The 18,458-nt window shown below is 57.3% G+C and overlaps 2 protein-coding genes and 1 long non-coding RNA gene across 3 annotated transcripts; 1 reads left to right on the top strand and 2 right to left on the bottom strand.

The window, feature by feature from the left end:
* Positions 1-518: 518 nt before the first annotated feature.
* On the bottom strand, positions 519-5,748 carry LOC128796485 (neuritin-like). The gene is made up of 3 exons (XM_053958168.1): positions 5,623-5,748; positions 5,053-5,200; positions 519-2,571 (listed from the first exon to the last, which is right to left on the bottom strand). Exons 1-3 carry the CDS (start codon positions 5,663-5,665, stop codon positions 2,346-2,348), a joined length of 417 nt encoding a protein of 138 aa, XP_053814143.1. The 5' UTR covers positions 5,666-5,748; the 3' UTR covers positions 519-2,345.
* A 1,004-nt stretch (positions 5,749-6,752) lies between these two features.
* LOC128796486 (uncharacterized) lies at positions 6,753-14,861 on the bottom strand. The gene is made up of 3 exons (XR_008433824.1): positions 14,771-14,861; positions 8,125-8,202; positions 6,753-8,037 (listed from the first exon to the last, which is right to left on the bottom strand). It is a non-coding gene; the product is annotated as an uncharacterized LOC128796486 (long non-coding RNA).
* On the top strand, positions 9,944-16,848 carry DBNDD2 (dysbindin domain containing 2). Its single transcript, XM_053958165.1, has 4 exons — positions 9,944-10,086; positions 14,784-14,939; positions 15,330-15,473; positions 16,254-16,848. The coding sequence occupies exons 1-4, from the start codon at positions 10,044-10,046 to the stop codon at positions 16,460-16,462; spliced, it is 552 nt and encodes a 183-aa protein (XP_053814140.1). The 5' UTR covers positions 9,944-10,043; the 3' UTR covers positions 16,463-16,848.
* Positions 16,849-18,458: the final 1,610 nt, after the last annotated feature.

Here is an 18,458-nt window from a genome sequence, read left to right as displayed (position 1 = left end):
CTGTAACTACTTCAGCAGCTTCCCTGGGTGGGGAAATCTGGAGACAGCTTTGTATCTGGAGAAACTCACAGCAAGGCCATGAGAAGAATCCTTGACAAATGGGGCTTTAACTCTGAGGCTGCAGGACATCCCAGGAGCTGCACTGCATCAGCATGAAGTGTGCTGCAGGATCAGAAATCTTTCTGAAAGGCTGCTGACTGCCTAGGAGAAATGAATCTGTGTATTACTTTTTTTTTTTTTTTTAAGGACTTCTACTTTAATTGTCCTAGTCATAGAGGAAGTTCTGCTAAAAATGAAATACTGATTGAGGAAACTCATCACTCTCATACTGTGAGACCTAGTTTTCTCTCACATGCTTTCAGTCAGATTTAGAAGCACCTTTGGCTTACAAAAAAAATCTGCTGCTCCATACCAGAACAGTGGCAGATGGTCTTTGTTTATTAATGAATCTTTGGGGTTTTTTTGTGTGCAATAGTTGAGGGATTTGCTTCCAGGGAAGATATGTCCCAAGACCTGTTCTTCTCAGAGACAGTGGCAGTGGAAGTCAGCCATTTGCATCCATGGTTTTGCAAAAAGATCTCTTGCCAATCTGATTCTTTTACTTTCCTTTCTCCAAAGCTGTTTCAATGTAGAAAATTTTAAGAGAGGAATTGCCAAATTCAAAGAGAAGGCAAGACTTGTAGGATTTTAGGGGGCTGTGCTTACTTCTTTTCCCAACGGCATTAAACAGTTGTTCTAAACAAAGAACAGGTACAGAATTTGGAGCCAAAATATTCCAGTCTTGGTTGTACATGACTCTCCCCTACTTCAGCTTTCCCCAGTCACTAAAGTTAACAGGGGAAGGGGGAACAGGATCAAACAGCAAACAGTGCTGTTGGTATGGAGTAGAAAGAAAGAAATGAAGCATCTGAGTGGTTCACTCCAGGTTTTACCATGCTCTGATTTACCCTTTCTCCACTGCTCACCCTAAGGCTTTGTGCCCCAGATGCTGAGTACTGAATACATAAGTAACAACTCATGCACTGAAGTGCTGTCTGAACACCAGCTGCTCTACCCTGGCTTATTTCTTGGAATTTGCCCCAATTTCTTCATTATCTCCTGCTGCTGCTGCAGGAGCAGAGGGTTGAGGGATAGAGAAGGTAAGAGGAAGAACATGTGAATGCCACAGGAAAGCAGCATGACCCAACACCACTGTTAGGAAAAAGACCCTTTGCTTGCCCACTGCCTGGAATGCATCTGGTGAGATCTGTGGAGTTAGCAGGGCCCTGGTTTCCCTGCTCACACTGTGAGCACACGCCCCATGGCCCTGTGCAGCCAGGCAGGGCACAGAGATCCATCAGCATCCTTAAAGCACAGACTGCCTTGGGCTAGCCAATCCTATTGTTGTGGTTCTCCAACATGCTCAGAAATCACTTGCAAACACTTCCAAATGCTTCCATGTTTGTACTGAAGCTGCAAAACTGACGACACTCTGAGCCACAAAGGAGACAAGAGGAGACTGTGCTGTCGAGCAAGAGCCAGGACAAATAACTTCTGCCACGCTGTTGGCTCTACAACAAACTTTAATACTCTGGAATTACACACTTCTACCCACAGCTGCTTACACGTACCTTGGGGAAAGCTTTAAAGCAGAAGAGTTGCTATAAATCCCTTTTGTCCTCCTAGCTTGATATTCTCTCTCCCCCCAAATATTTTTCACCTCTGTCCATAGAAAAGGGATTTACACATAACACAGAAGTTACTCAGGAATTCAGATATGTGCAAGAAAAGTCATGCAACTCTGATTATTGTTCAGCAGGGGGTTTTACCATGTCCTCAAAGAAGAAAGGCCAGTACAGAGCAGTAAGGTCTCCCTCCTTTCAGCCTGTGACAGGACAAACACCATCCCCTGTACCTCATGGAGCAGTGGGAAAAATACCCATCTTTTCAGTGCCCAAATCAAAACCCTGGAGAGTTGATCTGGTGGAAAGAGTCAGCAAAATAAACAGGGTTCCTTTCAGTTGCCACAGAAGAGTGCAGAAGTAGCCAGCATTCGTCCTTTTCCCAGAATTTATCATTTCTCCCCAAATCCTGTGCCCTGTATTTACAAGTTCCCAAATCTCCCGACAGCCAGATCTGTGCCTGTGCCTTGAGGCAGAAGTGGGAGAGGAGTTATTCCAAATTACAGAGAAATTTCAACACCCTGGAGATGCTGCCAAGCTCTTCCATGTCTCACAGGCACAGGATGGAGCCAGGAGTTTCTGAGCTCCACGCAGTGTATTCCTCAAAGGTTTGGAAAACAGATCTGAAAGATGCCACACCACACACTGCCACCACTTTTGTTGGGATACTCACAGAGCTGCAGTTTATAAGTTCAGCCAAGTGACGATGAGGGGGATGCTGAGGATGGAAATGTTGGGAACACGGGTCCAGGCAGAGCTTTGGGCCATGCTGGGGCTGCAGAGGTCGAACAAGCTGCCTTGAAATTTGTTTTTTCGGGACTCCCTTCTCAGCATCTCCCAGACAGCTGCTGCTTCCTTCTGACATTCCCAGAGCACTGTCAGGGCACAGGTGTGGAATTCATCCCAATACCTGCAGCCAGGGAGATACCACACTGTCAGTCCCTTTGCACTCCCACAGTGCAGGATGCCAGGCAGAGCCTTGCTGCCCTGAGCCTGCCCTCAGCAACAACCCTCGTGCTTTGTGCAAGTTTCCCAGACTATTCATCCCCTCCATCATCTGCCAGAGCATCTTGGCTAAAACTCCAAATCTCAAAACACTGAAATTATTTATTCCTTTTTCCCCCCCGCCTTTTCTCTGGAAGTCAATAAAATCCATTATTTTCCATCAACAAATGTTTCCCTGAGTATCTCACACAGGCTGCAAACAAAGGCCCAGCACATCTCATTCATCACTTTCTCCAAGCAGAGTCAAGGGCAAATGGGAGCACAAAGCATGGAGAAGGACAAGAGCTCCCAGAGGCTGTCTCAGCTTTTCCTGAGGTACAGGTAGGGGCAGGAGGAGTTATTCACTGTGTTTTCATTAGAATCATCTCTATTTATCTGCTGGGTATTACTTTCACAAGTAGCTGTTCAGTGGAAAGAGGCTTTTGGAGAGTACCAGAGGGAAAAGACAAAACAGGCAAAGATAACCCGTGGTCCTGCAGGAATAAAGCAGGAGCTGCTCTGCTGTCCTGTCCCACATGGGCTGGGGCTGGGCACCATGCCCAGCTCCCTGCAAGCTGGAAGACAGGAGCCTAGAGGACAGGAGCAATTGCTCTGACACCTTCCCTGTGTCTGCCAACACACCAGGCACACATGTCACCCGTCAGGAAGGGGATGCAGTCCAGCTGGCTGAGAGGGGACACTGTGCACCTGAAAAGGACAGCAGGGTGCTGTCTGAGTGCACTGTGCTGGAGATGACACTTTGTGCAGACAGGCAAACCTGAGCACTCTGCTTGCTTAGTGCTGGGGCTTACGTCAGAGCGCCAGCTGTGAGGGAGTTCATTAAACTGAGTCACTGTGGCAGAATAAACGTCCCCAGATAATGAGAAAAGCTGGTGCCAACCCTGGCAACCTCCGGCGCTTGCTCCCGATCTGCAGCGGGCAGCTCTGACAGGTAAGAGTTAAACCTGACCCATGTCTTCAGGCAAGACAAGCTTAGGAAGGTGAAGGAGAATGGCAGCTCCAGCCTGGATCTGCTTTCAGCTGGGATGGCAATTCCCAGCATTTCACCCTTCACAGCCCCCATCTGCTCAGGCAGGCGGGCTGCTGGCAAGCACCTTGCCAGCCGGCTCTGGGGCAGCGCTGCACACTGAGCTGAGACACCACCAGCCCCCCACAGCAGCCCCTGGCTCCCTGTCCATCCCTCACCCACCCTCCCGGAGAGGGGACCAGCTCCAGAAAAGCCAGCAGCAGTGGATAAGGCTGAGCATCAAAGGCAAAGAATTCAGAAATATTTCCTGGCAGGAAGCTGGGACATCATCAGCTTCCTGCCAGGGAAGATCCCAGGACCTGTTCGGTGGTGGTCTGTGCCTCTGAGCTGCAGGAAAAACTCAACTCACGTGTTTCACATGAGCTTCAGCAGAGGAATCTCTCCTCCAACAGCCAGCAGCAGCATGGGCTGTGCTGACTGCTTAGGTGTTTTCTAATACCAAGAAGCCTCCTTTAAAAAAAGCCCAAACAAACCGAAAAGGATCAATTCTGTCCAAAGCCTGGAGAAGGGGGAACACAGAGCAGGTCACAGCCTGCAGGGTGGTTTCCAGCAGTTCAGAAAGCATCACCCCCGGGCACTCCGCCCTCCACCTTGCTCTGCCAGGTTTCCACCTCCCCCAGGCACGTGAGTTTCCCCTTCATTTCTATCTGCATTTCCTTGTAACTCCTTCCTTGTTCACTCCCCACAACTTACTCTGGAGATGCAAAGCTGCCTCCATTTATCTCTGCAAACATTTTACATCCACCTTGCTGCTTCTCCTCGTCTGCTTTTTAAGCAGACCTTTCCCCAAATCTGTCCAACACAACCCCTCATTGCCCAGCTCTTCTTCAGTTTTGTTAAAGTTAACATCCTCCCAATATCGTCATGTCAGGACACTGCTACAAACTCGGGCAAACCAGGACTGGGACAGATCCAAGCCTGAAGGATGAAGGGTCTAGACAGGGAGGGAGAAAGCTTGTTTTGGGCTGCACGTGGTGCCCGGTGCAGGCTGCTCCCGGCAGCGCTGGGCACTGGGGCAGAGCACTGCCGGGAACCTGCGGTCCAGGGGAGATTTTCCTGGGGTGCAGAGAGGGTCGGGTCCCTCCAGCCCCGCTCCTCCTTGCTGCAGGCATGCCGAGGCTGATGGGATCAGTGCTGGGGGCTGGAGCTGCTGCCGAGGACCAGGGATACAAACTCCGGTGGGAGACAAGTAGGAGATGGATGGGTGGACAGACAGAGAAAAGAAGCTCGCTGTGTCAATCTGAAACCGGAGTGAGGTGTGGAGCACATGTGTGTGTGCAGGCACGACGGGACTCAGGAGAGCAGAGACTTCAGACAGGGACAATGCCAAAAGCCAGGCTGCCCATGCACCATACTCACCTGCACACTCGGCGCAGCCCCTGCAGCTCGATGCCCTCCTCCTCCTCGTACGTGGCCATGCTGTCCCCCAGCTTGAGGACGCAGTCCGAGAGGCCGCGGTAAGCGTCGGCGCAGGCGGGTCCCGCTGCCAGCAGCCCGGCCAGGTGCCCTGCCAGCACGGGGGGCGAAGTGAGCACCGGCACCTCTGGGGACCCCTCCCCGCGGTGCCTCGGCTGGGCGAGTGGCCCCTTCCACGCAGGACAGCCTCGAGCCCCCGCTGCCCCCCGGCTGTGCCCGGCGTTGTCGGGGTCTGCCGGAGCCCGGCGGACAGGGGGCGACCCGAGCCCAGTCAGCCCGGGCTGCCATCCCCACACCGGCACCCCCAGCCCGGGGCGGGGGACAGTGGCTGGCGGGAGGACGGCCAGCGGCTCTGGCAGCGGGAGCCGCCGGGGAGAGCCGCGCGGACCCCGCCCGGACGAAGGGAGAGAGGGAGGGAAGAAGGGGACACATCACCGCATCGCCCCCTCCCCGCGGACACCCCAGACACCACCCGGTCCCCCCGCCCCGAACCCCGCCCGGGCATCCCCTCACCCAGGGCGAGGAGCAGCACGGCCGGGCCCCGCCGCTGCCCCATCCCTCCGCCGGGCTCGGGCTCCGGCCCCGCTCCGCCGCCAGTGCCGGTGCCAGTGCCGGTGCCCGCACCACCGGGGCCGGCAGCGCTCCCCTCCCTCCCGCCTCCGCGGGGAGGGCACCCGTCCCCAGTCGCCGCTAATGAGCGGCTTCGGCCGCAGCTAATTAAGGAGGGGGCTGGGCCGAGGCTATCGAGCGTCCAGGGGCACCCCCGGCCCCTCGCCCCGCAGCCCCGCGATCCCGCAGCCCTGCACCTCCCCGCATCGCATCTCGCCGGGACTCTGCCAGCATCCACCGCTGCCCACACTCTGCATCCACCTCCGGGAACCAGCGCCCACGGCACCCCGGTAGCAGCACCCTCACCCTAAAGGCCCCCACCCCCTGCCCACCACAGCCCCCGCTGCCCACTCAAGGTGCAGCACAAGTTGGGGACATGGGACAGTGCCCGCTGCCAGCAGCAGGATTCCGGGCAGGGTGAGGAACTCTTTGCTTGGCTTGAGTCTCTTGAACAGCACAGGAGATGAAGGGTGGGAAGCAAAACCCAGAACGTTTGAAGGGTCAAAGGACTAAACATCAGCGCCTACGGCTGCAAAACCTCCTACCCAGACCCTGGCTCAGTAATTCCCAAGGCTGCATGGCCTTTGTGGCATCATTTGTGATCTTGTATGTCTGAGGCTTGATCCCAGCTCTTGCTCCAGGAATCCCTTTGGCTCCAGCAAGAAGGGGAACAGAAAGTTTCCTGCCTGCTTTGGTGGCATTGCTGTGGAGGCTGGTCATGTCAGACCCCTCTCTTTGCTGGTGACAGCTTTGCTCTTGGGGACACTGCTTTGCACCAGCTCGTGAACATGACTAGTGCCAGGACCCTCATAAGTGGGACCCCTCTGTGCACGGGTACCCTCATCCCCGGGGCAGCTGTGCCACCACACCCAGACACCTCCAGCCCCAGGAACCCGGAGCAATTGGAAACCATAACTCTGCAAACACTGCATGTACCCAAATCTAATGCAAAAAGAGCTGGGCTGTGAAAACCAAAGACTATCTCTTTACGAAAGATCAACAAACTACAAACGAACTACAAAAAAACCCAACGAACTACAGCATTTATTTAGAGATGAGTGCCACGTGCTGCAGCTTCATCAGTCCTGGAAGAAAAGCAAACAGCATGGTCATTTCAGTCAGGCTACTGATGCACATTCCATTTGCCACCAGCCTGGGACACTCAGGGAGAGCCTGGCCCAGAGGTATCACCACATGCCCACAGCTACCTGCAGGGACAAGCCAGCCCCAAGGGCTCTTCCCAAGAACCTGCATGAGGCCCCAGGACACTCAGAGTCGCTCCATGGCACTAAGGGCAAAGTCTGTGCAGAATAGCTCAGCTGCACGTAAAGAAGTGGGATAGGACGAAGCGGAAATTCCTCTGGGACAGGCACCCTCTACCAGCCCTGCCTGCTCCTTCTTTGGGCCGAGGCTGGTGTCCTGCTGCCTGCACAGCACCTCCCAGCTCTACCTGCTCTCGTGCCAGCAGCTGGCAATCAGGAATGTCTGTATGGCGTGGGGCCCGAGGACATGGGGACATGACACCCCCGGGGCTTGGCAGGAGCCTCTCCCAGCACCACACAGGGACTGTTAGCACTAGGACAGGGGTCTTCCCTCGGGACAGGGCATGGCCAAGGAACCGGCGGGCTCCAGGCATGGAGAGGTGGTGCAAACCCCATCCAGGCTCCCCCCACCTCGCCTCGCATGCGGAGATTCCCGTTTCTCGGCAGCCACATTCCTCTGAGGGTGTTTATGGCTTTTCTGTCTCCCTGCTGTCCCAGGCTAAAATCTCCCCTTTTAAGGGAGCCACAGGACCACGGGCTGCTGGAGCTTTGCCGGCTGCAGGCTGCTCCCTTGCAATGTATCACCTCATTTACTGGAAAAGCAGCCTTGCCTTGCCTTGCCTTGTTTTTTTTTCTTGACTCCACAGTTTTCTGATGGAGTCAAGCTGCAGCTCACTCCCAGCCCATCCACGCATGCCTCCCAGAGAATAAGATGTATTTTCACTAGCAAGTGATTCACCTGTGCCTGGAACTGGTTTGCCTTTTCCTTAGCTGCCGATTCCTCCCCAGCTCCATCCTCACCCCGCAGCTCCCTGACTCACCTCCCAAACCTCTAATAAAAGGGAAAAACCTGAGCAGGAAGGGCAGGAGGAACAAGTCACCTTACATTTTCTCACAGTGACAGGGGCACTTTGATGCTGCTCCCCCTGGGGTCTTTTGGCAGGAGCTGGACTCCGTGTCGTGGGGAGAAGAGGTGACATTCCGACCTGGGCTCGTGACCTGGGCATTTGCGGTAAGGGCGAGGGCTCTCGACACAAGACAGTGCTGTGAGCCTGCACTGGAGGCACAAGGGAGGCAGGGATGCTGCGGCAGCCAACACAGACCCTGCAGGTTTCTGGTAAGACTTATTCTTAGGGCTCCGTACCAGAGGTGGAGACTCCCCACTGACTCCAGCGTCACTTCTGTCCCCTCTCACCTTTTGGCCCGGGGCAGGCACGCTTTGCTACGAGTAAAAAAAAAAAAAAAAAAAAAAAAATCATTATGTAGAGCTGGCTTGCCTGCAATGGTTTAATTGGAATAAAATGTGTGTCCCGCTGAGCGGCACGGCTTGTGCTGAAGAGCCAGGATGAGTCAGGCTCTGTGCCGATGATATCAGTGCTTTTCCAACGCCCTCCCGGCAAGGCAGGATGAAGGGGCCGCGACAGCGAGGGATCTGGGAACGTGTCACTCTGCACGGGCAGCACCCACATGGGCCGTCCCCGCAGCGGGATTCGGGATGCAGTGAGCTCTGGGGACCTCGGGGTGCTCCGGAAACTCGTGTGCGCACAAACAGCCTCCACGCCTCGCAGCAGTGCCTGGTGCCAAGAGACACAGACGTGTCACATAGCAGAGACCTGAGCTAATTCCCCGGCCCTGCCTCCTCGCCCCTCCGCTGGCAGGGCCGGCCAGGGCAGGGCAGGGGGGCAGTAGGGACGGTGCCGACAGGCCGATGCTGCCCGGAGGCCACACGGAGCTGTGAACAAGCCAGCGCCGGCAGGTACCCAGCAGAGATTTGGTCATGCAGCTGCTCAGAAACCATAAGCCCCGGGTCGTGCTACACCAGCCTGGTCCCCCCAAACTGCAGTGCATCCCACTCTACGTGCAAACATCAGGCAGGAAGGACTGGGAGTGCTTATGGATAGGGATAAACATTTACGTGGACAAAATTCAAAACCACCATGAAAGCTGAAGCCAGCCCCAGGGTCCAGGCTCCGGGTACCCAGCACAAAGCCGGTTTTCGGCAGCAAGAGGTCCTAGGAGATGTAGGGGGGACAGCAGAGCAACAGTAGCCAAAATAGATCTGGGACACAAACAATACCCAGTTATCTTTTGTTATGCAGACAGCGAGAGGAGCACACTGAGAACGGGACAGGCGGGACACGCCACAGACACTGGAAACTCCCTTCCAGTCACAGCAAAGGGCACAGTGGATGTCCCCCATTCCGGCTTGGCACTGACCAGGCTCCGGGCAGAACTGGCGCTGGGCACGGCGAGGCACTGACTCACCCTGCTGAGACACAGGAAGGAGGCGGCGGCCAAGTCCTTGGCCCTGCCAAGGAGCAGCCCTGATGTGCAGGGCTGAACGTGGGAGAAAGCACCCCAAAGTGGGGTCTGCCGGGGATAAGGGTCTCACGAGGCCAGGAGTGAGATGGGGAGGGCCTATCTATACATCATGCTGTCCTCTCTCCCGCGGGAATGCGTGAGCTGCGCATTTTGAGAAGATAAGCAAAGAAAAAGCAAGCATGAATGGTAACTGTTCTTCCTGCCCAGGCAGAGAGCCCCTGCCTCTCCCGCCTCCCCCTGCCCACCTCCTGCCACGCGGGGCACAGCTCCTGCCGGAGCAGGGCACCTGCAGCCCACCACTGCGCGCACTGATCTCTGCTGGGGCGGCTGTGGTGGGGAGGGACCCTCTGCAGGGACCCTTCTTCGGGTCCAGGGACACTGCATGGGGACACTCCGTGAGTCCCGGCAACGCAGAGCACCGGGTACCGCGCAAGGGGACCCTGCGCTCCATGGAGACCGGCGACCCTTCACGGGGACCTTCTGATTCTCCCTGTGCACGGGAGACCCTATTCCCGCCGCAGGACTCCCGGCGGCCCCGGCAGCGGCGGTGCGGGACCCCGGCGGGGCGGCAGGCGGGAGGCGCGGCCGCGGTGCCGCGGTGATGGGCGCGCCGGTACCGCCCCGTGCCGCGCCGAGCGCCGCCCCGCAGCGCGGCTGGGGAGAGCGGCGGCGGCGGCGGGGGGGCCCGCACTGATCCCCGTCCCCCCGCCCGGCCCGGCCCGGTCCGGTCGCAGCAGCCGCATGTCGGGGCCCGGGGCGCAGAGCCGCAGCCGGCGGCTGCCCGGTAAGTGCCGGCCGCGGGGTGGGCTCGGCGGGATGGGAGAGGGGCACCGCGCCGGGCGGGCGGGCAGGGCTCGGGTGCCACATCCCCTCCACCCTCTCCGCAGCGCCCACCTGATGCCCCTGGCAAAGCGGCTGTGCCCCACTTGCCGCCCCAAGAGCCTCCAGTGCCGGTCGCCCCCTCGCCCCTCGCTGCACCAACCTGCTGCCGGCCCCGCTGTCTTAGGGCAGGGGCTGCGCGGGGAGCTCCGTGCCTGGGACGGGGATGCTCGGAGAGCGGGGGGATTTGAGGGACACCTGCTTGGGAAGTGGCAGAGCTCGGGAACCTGTTGGGTCACGGGCTTGTTTTGGAGTGGCATCGGCAGCCCTCAGAGTCCCGTGGCTCCCGGAAGGAGCGGATCCCCCCGTAGCCGCAGGGCTGAGGATGCTGGGCAGAGCGAACTCCGTGGCGAGCGGCGGGGCGAGCGGCAGCCGGGGGAGCGGGGCTCGTAGAGGGGCAGCCTGCCAGGCACCGTGCCCGGGTCGTGCCTGCCGTGCCTCGGGCACCGCGCTGCTCCGTTCTCATGCTTCTCCTCGCATGAAAGGAAGCAGGGCCCCGCAAATAGCAGGGTCTTATGACACAGCCTCTGCCGGGGAAGAGCTCCGGGCGGCAGGGAAGGATATTTTTAGTGCTGAGACGCAGGGGATTTGGAGATCGCTCGGAGGAGTGCAGGCGATGAAACCACGGCACACACAGGGGTTACGAGGTGCCGTGTCCTCTCTCCATTTCCCCCCGCTCCTGCTTTTCCCAGCAAGCAGCCCTGCCAAAACCACTGCCTCCCTCGCACTCGCCCGGTGCATTTCCTCTCATCAGGACTACGGTTATTTTTTGCTGTGCTGCTGCAACACGAGGTCAGACGTGCCGATGGAGAACTGTGCAGGGCATTAACACTCAGGCAGCCGGCGTCTGAGCAGCCTATCTCTGCATGGCCTGACCCTGCGTGATTGTCTGGGCATTCCCAGCTCTCCTCTCCAGCCGCTGCTCCCAAGGCTGAAGGAGCTGAAAGCCCTTGGGAGTTATCCTTGTTCTGCAGGGGTCGTGCTGGGGCAGGGTGACAGGGAAAGCCTTGCCATCTCTGCACAGCCTCCCAGAAGATGCCGAGGCAGTTGAGGAGCTGCACTGTACCCCCACCTACCTCCTTGCAAACCTGGGCAGGGGGGAATGTGCATTCTGGCAAGTTGGGGGCAGTGGGGCATACAGGACTTCTCTGGAGGAGCAGAGTCAGGGGTTTGGTCTCCAGGAAAGCTCAGGGAGAAGGGCAGAAACCAGCTTACTCCAGCCCTTTCATTCATCACCCTTGCTTGGAGCAACCTCCCACTTAAACTCTGCTCAACTCGCCAGCACCTGCTGCTCTTTTCCACATCCCACATTATTTTTCAGGACCTTCTTTAAAATCCCTCGAAATCTCTGCAAGATATTGCAGAGCTGCGGCCTCAAGAAAAGGCCATTCCCATCCTCTCCTGGCCTTGTGCCTTCACTAACAATCCTTCTCCCAACCCAAACACACCCCTCCTATTTACCAGCACAGAGGGGGTGTGCCAGGATCCCAAAGGTCATGAGGGATGAAAAGCACATTCCCTCCCAGTGCAAAGGTAGCTGGGTCTGGGTACCACCCTGAGCTGGTACTCCCAGCACCATCCAGCCCCGTCTGGCCCCTGCCCCATCCAAACTGCATCCCAGGAGTTGCTCCTCTCCCAAGCCTGCTTTGGCAAAGGTGTGGATGGGAGTGCTGACAGAGCTTTACCTCCCAAGTCTTCCATGCCTTTCCCCACCACAGCGTGGCCACAAGCCCACACAACGCGAGGGGTGGTGGCTCCTTGGTGTGCGTTGGCAGGGCAGAGAGACCACTGGGGGCCATCGTACTCGCCCACAGCCACCCTGCGGCCATCTGCCTAGCAGCAGGTGAGGAGGAAATCCCTGCCTGCCCTTCCTGCGGGGACTCCTGCCCTGTCCTGCCCGCCCAAACTCTGCAGCAGTGTTTGGCCCCAGTTCCAAGCAGCACTGGCGATTAAGCCATGAGAGCCGGAAGGATCTGAAGGCAGCGGGGCGCTCGGAGCCGCCGCAGCCGCGCTGGGCGGTTCAGCCAGCGGGGCAGAGCCTGGCTCTGAATGCTGATCAGCCTCCAGCCCCTTGGCTGAGCGGGCTGTAGTAATAACCATGACAATAGTAATAAAAGCCAGGCCACCAGCAGGTACCGACAGATCCCCCACGGTGCACAGGGGCCGCATTGTGTGTGCTAACGTGTCCCGCGGTGGGAACATGCCAGCGGGATGAGACAATCCCCGCGACTGACAGCCACGGAGTGTGACCGGCCGTCACATGGGAAGGGCCGCGGCAGGGAACGCCGCGCTCCTTTATTTCCCCGGCGAGGGTTGCCGAGGGGCAGCCACACTGGCAGGGCTGTTCGCTCCCCCTGGGCCCGGAAGAGCCGTGCGAGGGGGGAAGGCTCCATCCCCGACTCTCACCGCGGTCACGGGTCAGGCAGGGCCAAGCACAGCCCCAGCTGCTGTCTCCCGCTGCCGGCGTTCCTTACATAATGGGATCTCAGTGCTCGTGCCCAACTCCCCGACCAGAGCTCGAAAACAAGTTCATAAACAGGTCCTGCTAATTTCTCCCTCAAGAGAAACCCTGGCGCCCACAGGAATGCTGCCACCAGCAGCCGTCATCACTCTCCCCAAGCACACTTACTCCGAGTATCGGTCACGTGCTGGGGAGAGAATTAACAGCCCAGATCAGCCATATTCATGGCACTCAGAACAGAAACCAAGAGCATTCTGGTTTACTTTGTATTTGCGCTGCAGAAGGATTTGGACACTGGTCCTTACCTCCACACTGAGGTCCTTTTGGCAGGACATCCCGTGGGGAGCTGGTCTGTCACCCTGAATCCCAGAGCCAGCACAGCCTCTGCCCTGAGCCCAGCCTCCCTACAGCTGGAGCCCGATGGGCTCTCCTCGGTGAGGTGAACTGCGGCAGTTTGCCATGGATTCAGCACAGCTGGGCTGGGGAGCACAGCTCTGCCTGGGACAGCCAGCTGCTGAAGGAAGACAGCTCCATAATCAGAGCCTTGATCACCCCCTCCTTGTCCCTGGCTTCATTCTGTTCTGCAGATAGCACAGGGAGGCCAGAGGTTTTTGCTGTACCCCAGCGGCACCAGGCTACAGCCACCTGGTGAGTCGGCTTTCCCAGGAGGGCCGACTCCACCATCCTGGGCCCTGCACTGAGCCTCGGCACCAGAGCAGGCAGCAGTGCTTTGGTCTGACATACCAAAGCAAAGAGCCCTTCGGGCAGCCTGGATTGCTGCCCCAGGCATTGCAGGAAGACGCTGAGCAGCCAGAAGAGGACCAGAGCCTCTTCCAGAGAGTGTGTGGTGAGTCGCCCTGAGTCACGGTGCATCCCCACGTGGTGCTGCCAGCACAGCCCAGCCCGCCGGGGCAGGCACCTGCAGATGATGGGGTTTCACTGAGGATGCCCCAGACACAGGATGCAGAGAAGCCCTGGAAGAGCTCTCAGGAAGATGTGACATTGATCTCCATGACATCTCACCAGGATCAGCACCTTTCTCCTACATGGCTCCTGTGCTGCTCCATGCTGCTGGCAGCCAGCTGCCCTGCTGTCCTTGCCCCTGTTCCTGACAGACAGGGTGGGGATGCTGCTCCCTCTGTTCCCTCCTCCCCAGCCTGGAGGAGCAGAGGGTTTGGGTTGTGCTCAGGCAGAGCACAGGATGTTTGTTTGGTTTCCTTGGTTATTACACTGCCTGCTCCAATAATCACATTTTCCTTGTGCTGGTTGGGCCAAGTGCAGCAGAAAGGAAATGTGGAATGGTTGAGGTCAAACACCAGCCTGGGAACAGCTGGGGCCACCAGCCACAGCCTCTCTGTGCCACTTGGGTCCTTGCTATTTTGGGTACCCAGCCCAAAAGGAAGTTACCAAGACCGGGAATGCAGCAACAAGCTCCTTCAACAATAGCCCAAGGGCTCCCATCACTCCCTCCCGTGAGCTGGGGACACAAGCACCGGCAGTGAACTGCTGGAGGAATTACAGGAATGAAAATGTTTGTGCAGGCAGAAGCCAAGCTGGCTGTGAGCGGGGATGTGAGCAGGAGCCTGGAGCGTGGGTGCAGCTGCATTTATAGTGACGGTGGTGGCGGGGGTGTGCACAGGCAGGGCTGTGCACGGGTAGGGGTGACAGGGTTGCCAGTTCCTTTCATTCCTTATACATGCTTCAGCCCAGAAAGCCTGGAGCACTAAGGCCAGCTCTTGACCCTGGGAGTTCCCCTGCTCGTTAGCATTCACAAACACCCTCTGTTTGGCGGCAGGGAAACTGAAACTTGAAAGTGTGCAAACCGCGGCCGATCTCACACCAGCTCCCCTTCCCCCTTGATAATTCCCTTCAGCAGTTGTGAGCACAGTTCCCCATTCCTGGCTGCCCTGCACCTCAGCGGAGGGATCTGAGGCTCCAGCACAGCAAGTGCTGGTGAAGCTGCTTTTCTGGAGTGTAACATCTATCCATGGTGACTAAATCAACGCGTGCTGGTAAAGCAGAGCAGAAGGGAACCACCAACCATACAGCACAGCTATGCAGTGTGACAGGGATGAGCTGGGACAGGTAGAAGGGCTCGGATAGCCCTGCCTGCTCCAACTCTCCTCACCTTTCCTCCTCAGCTGACATGGAGCAGGCCCAGCGGAACCTGGATGCAGAGCAAATGCAGCAGCAGCAGCTGAAACTGCGGGACCGGCAGAAGTTCTTTGAGGAGGTTTTCCAGCATGATGTGGATTTCTTCTTCCCAATGTCTCACCTGCAGATTGAGCACCGGAGACGTACGTGCTGTGGGCACCAGCATGGGGCCAGGGGTGTTTCAGGGGACAGTGACACAGGGGTTGGAGATTGGTGGGACATCCCCGGTCTAAACAGGACGTGCATGTCCTGAGCCAAGATGGACCACAGTGGCTGTGTGTGGGTGTGCTGTGGATTACTCACACCCCTTAACTGAAGGCACATGGGTACCCAGGCTGGTGCCCTGTAGAGTCTGGCTGCATTTTGGAGCAGGGACAAGGACTGCAGTGACACAGCCATGATTTTTCTGGGACCTCTTATCAGCAAGTAGAATTCAGTTCCTTGTGGAAAGGCTGGTCTCCCACCTCAGGGAGCTGATGGTGCCCTTTGCCTGGCATTATCACTCACCTTTTCACTGGCCTCTGTCTCTGCAGCCCCCTTAGGCAGCATTTCCTCCATGGAGGTGAACGTGGACATGCTGGAGCAGATGGACGTGCTGGACCTGTCAGACCAGGACACTGTGGATGTGTTTCTGGGCTGTGGGACAGAGGAGAGCAGCATTGCTGGGTCTCTGCCAGGTATGTGCAGTCCCAAGCCCTTTGTGAGCCAGGCTGGAAGCCCTTCCTGCCCCCAGTGCCCACACTGACTCATTCCTCAGCCCCAGCCACCCTGTGGGCAGATCCACGCCCACCCAAAGGCAGACATTGGTGCTGGGTCTGTGAAGTTGGAGGATCCTCACACTGGGCTGTTCCACATCAGTATGCACCTCCACAGCCCAGACATACAGACCCCTGTAAATTCTTTGTGCTGCAGAAGACAGAAGAGTCCAGGCACTTTCCAAAGTGTGTGAGTCCAATTCCCTTGTCCTGAGGTTTCTCTGGAGCAGCCCAGTGCCTTGTCACAACTCCCAAGGTCCCCTCCATGCTGCAGAGCTGATTGTGCTGAGCAGGAAGGCTGCAGAACCTCTCCACCTCCCAGCTAGACCCCAGGGAACTGGGCTGGGGTCTGCAGGGAAAGCAAGGGGTGCCAGCACATTCCTCCCCACTCACACACTGTAGTGAGGTCAAACCAAAGTCTCCTCGCCTGCTGCAGCCAACAGCCTCACACAGCATGGCTCTGAGCCGCGTTTCAGGCAAGATGGAAGAGGCTCCACTGCCAAAAACGGGGAAGGAATGTGCAGCAACTGCCCTGAGCCAAGCCGGGGGTGTGAGGTGAGGAATGACTGCAGCAGCCACATGGGGAGCAGTCAGGAGAGCACAGCCCACTGAGGAGTGAGTGTCAGAGGGGCTATCCAGGAAGCTCAGGCAGCAATAAACCTCCAAGAGCCTTTTTCGTTCTCATACTGCTCTCTCCTCCAGGGGCAGATGCCAGCCAGTGCCCAGAGGAGATCACCCTGCAAGTGCCCAACGCAGCTGAGAGCAAGTCTCGCATTTCCTCCACGTCCTCTGCCTCCACGGATTTGAACAGCCTGGACACCAGCGAGGAGGGGGCCGAGACCCCCGTGGTGCAGTCGGATGAGGAGGACCTGCAGGAGGACAGTCCCAAAGAGCAGGTGGTGAGAAGCTAGCAGGCAGCTCTGCCCTGCTCCCAGCCTCCTCTGTATGGACTCACCAGCCCAGAAGGAAAGCTGCTGGTGCCCAGCAAACCCCATCCTGGACTGCTGCCCTGCCAGAGGGGAGAGATGGTTTCCCCCCCTCTCCCTCCACGTGTTCTCCTGGCAGCTAAAAGAGAAGGAAAGGGGTGTTGTAAGCTCCCAAAATTAACTCTTCAGGCTTTGCTGCTAACACTCCCTGCTTCAACCCCCCCACCCCTCAACATGCTAAGCATCCCACAGCCCCACCACCTCCAGAAAGCCATCCTTTAGAACCCAGTTCCCCCTGCCCTACTGACAAAGGTTCTGTCCAGACAAGCACTTAACAATGGCACAGAGAGAAATAACACTGATCTAACCAAGCAGTGGCTGTGTGTGTCATTGGGGGAAAACAGCACGGGGGATGAGGGCTCAGAGGGGATTGCAGGATGGAGAGCAGTGCACAGCCAGTGTGCTCACTGTGCCTCCTGTTGCACAGCCCAGGGATGGCTCCTGTGCCCAGGGCAGGAACAGACAGCACAGGCCTTGGCAGAGAAGGGCTGTTGGTACAGCAGGGCACGATGGGGAGCGACTCGAGCTCTGCAGAGAGAGCCAGCACAGACACAGCTGGCCTGAGCAGGGCTGGGGTGCTCCTGACCTGGAAGCACCAGCCATGACCACAGTGGGGACTTCCCAGGCAAATGGGCTGAGCAGAGAACAGCAGCAGCTGCTCCCCCAGTGCTGCACTCACCAACATGGGGTCACTTCACAGCCCACTGTGCTTGGTGCCTGCAGGCCAGGCCAAGAGGAGCTGGGCACAAAGCTGGCCACAGACCCCTTGCCACAATCAGTGCCCCTGCATCAGCACAGCCGTGGTCACCACGGGCAAAGGAGCCTGGGAGATAAGCAACAGAAGCCAGGGAATGCTCCTCATCCCAGCTGCTTCCCAGGGGGTGTTGAGACATTACTGCACTGTTCCTGTGCCAACCAACACTGTGTGGGACCAGCTGGAGTGCCCTGTATCTGAGTGCAGCATGAACGTGTTGCATGTGCTGCCTTAAGCTGGGAAATTGACCAAGAAAAAAGGGCCAGGCTTCATGACTATTCAGGTTGTAGCACAGGGACTTCCCTACCTAGGTATAGGGTACTTAACAGCTCTGGATGGATGTTTTTACCTTTAATTTGGCTGATCAATTCCAAAATGCATCTAAACCTTTATTACCTACCAGTATCCGGTTGCAAGGAGTTGCCCAGTGTAAAAAAAAACCCAACAAAATGAACAATATTATGTAAATATGACCTTTTTCTTTTTTTTCTGGGAATGCTGACTTTCTGGTTTTACGTGATGTCACTAATTAGCAAGAGGAGAAAAAAGAGATATAAAGTAACTTCTTATTCTTCACAAATACTGAATCACATTGTCAGTTCCAAGTTAACGTTGCATGAGGACCTTAGATCTCAGCAAGTAAGTGGGTAAACAACAAGGTACAGCAGCTGGTAAGTGGCAACCACACGCTGCTATAATTTCTATGCTTATTTCCTACTGGAGCAAATCATCACCACACTCAAATCATCACCGGGAGAATAGGAGATGCTGTGAGCTCCATCGCACCGTCACCGCCGGCGCTGCCTTGCTGGGGCTGCCGTTCCCTTCCCCCGGCGGCGGCCCCGGGCTGGCGGGTGTGGAAGCTCCCGGCTGGCTCTGCACCCGGAGATACGCGCTGCCCTCCGGCAAGGCGACGAGCAGCGAGGGAGAGCCGCCAGCCGCGGGAAGAGCTGACAAGTGGAAGTCACCCGGGGACAGGCACGGCCCTCGCAGCGTCCTGGGGCACAGCCAGGCCCCGCAGGGAACCAGCCAAGCTGAGACGGCGCCAGGGCTTCCCCTGCAGCACCAATTTCAAAGTGGCGGAAGGGAGCCCTCGGAGAGCCCCTCTCACACCACCAGGGTGGGCCGCGATCACCCCTGTGGGTCCTTTCCGACGCAGAATATTCT

Source organism: Vidua chalybeata, chromosome 17 (assembly GCF_026979565.1).
Source record: "Vidua chalybeata isolate OUT-0048 chromosome 17, bVidCha1 merged haplotype, whole genome shotgun sequence".
Taxonomy (NCBI): Eukaryota; Metazoa; Chordata; class Aves; order Passeriformes; family Viduidae; genus Vidua; species Vidua chalybeata.
This window is presented reverse-complemented; position numbering and strand designations above follow the sequence as displayed.

Bases quoted from the DNA above. Each gene is read 5' to 3' on its own strand.
- LOC128796485 (XM_053958168.1), bottom strand. From the start codon at position 5,665: ATGGGGCAGCGGCGGGGCCCGGCCGTGCTGCTCCTCGCCCTGG. The intron at 5,201-5,622 runs GTGAGGGGATGC...CCGTGCTGGCAG, and splicing joins CGTGCTGCTCCTCGCCCTGG to GGCACCTGGCCGGGCTGCTG. The intron at 2,572-5,052 runs GTGAGTATGGTG...CCCTGGCTGCAG, and splicing joins GGGCTGCGCCGAGTGTGCAG to GTATTGGGATGAATTCCACA.
- DBNDD2 (XM_053958165.1), top strand. From the start codon at position 10,044: ATGTCGGGGCCCGGGGCGCAGAGCCGCAGCCGGCGGCTGCCCG. The intron at 10,087-14,783 runs GTAAGTGCCGGC...TTTCCTCCTCAG, and splicing joins CCGCAGCCGGCGGCTGCCCG to CTGACATGGAGCAGGCCCAG. The intron at 14,940-15,329 runs GTACGTGCTGTG...CTGTCTCTGCAG, and splicing joins GCAGATTGAGCACCGGAGAC to CCCCCTTAGGCAGCATTTCC.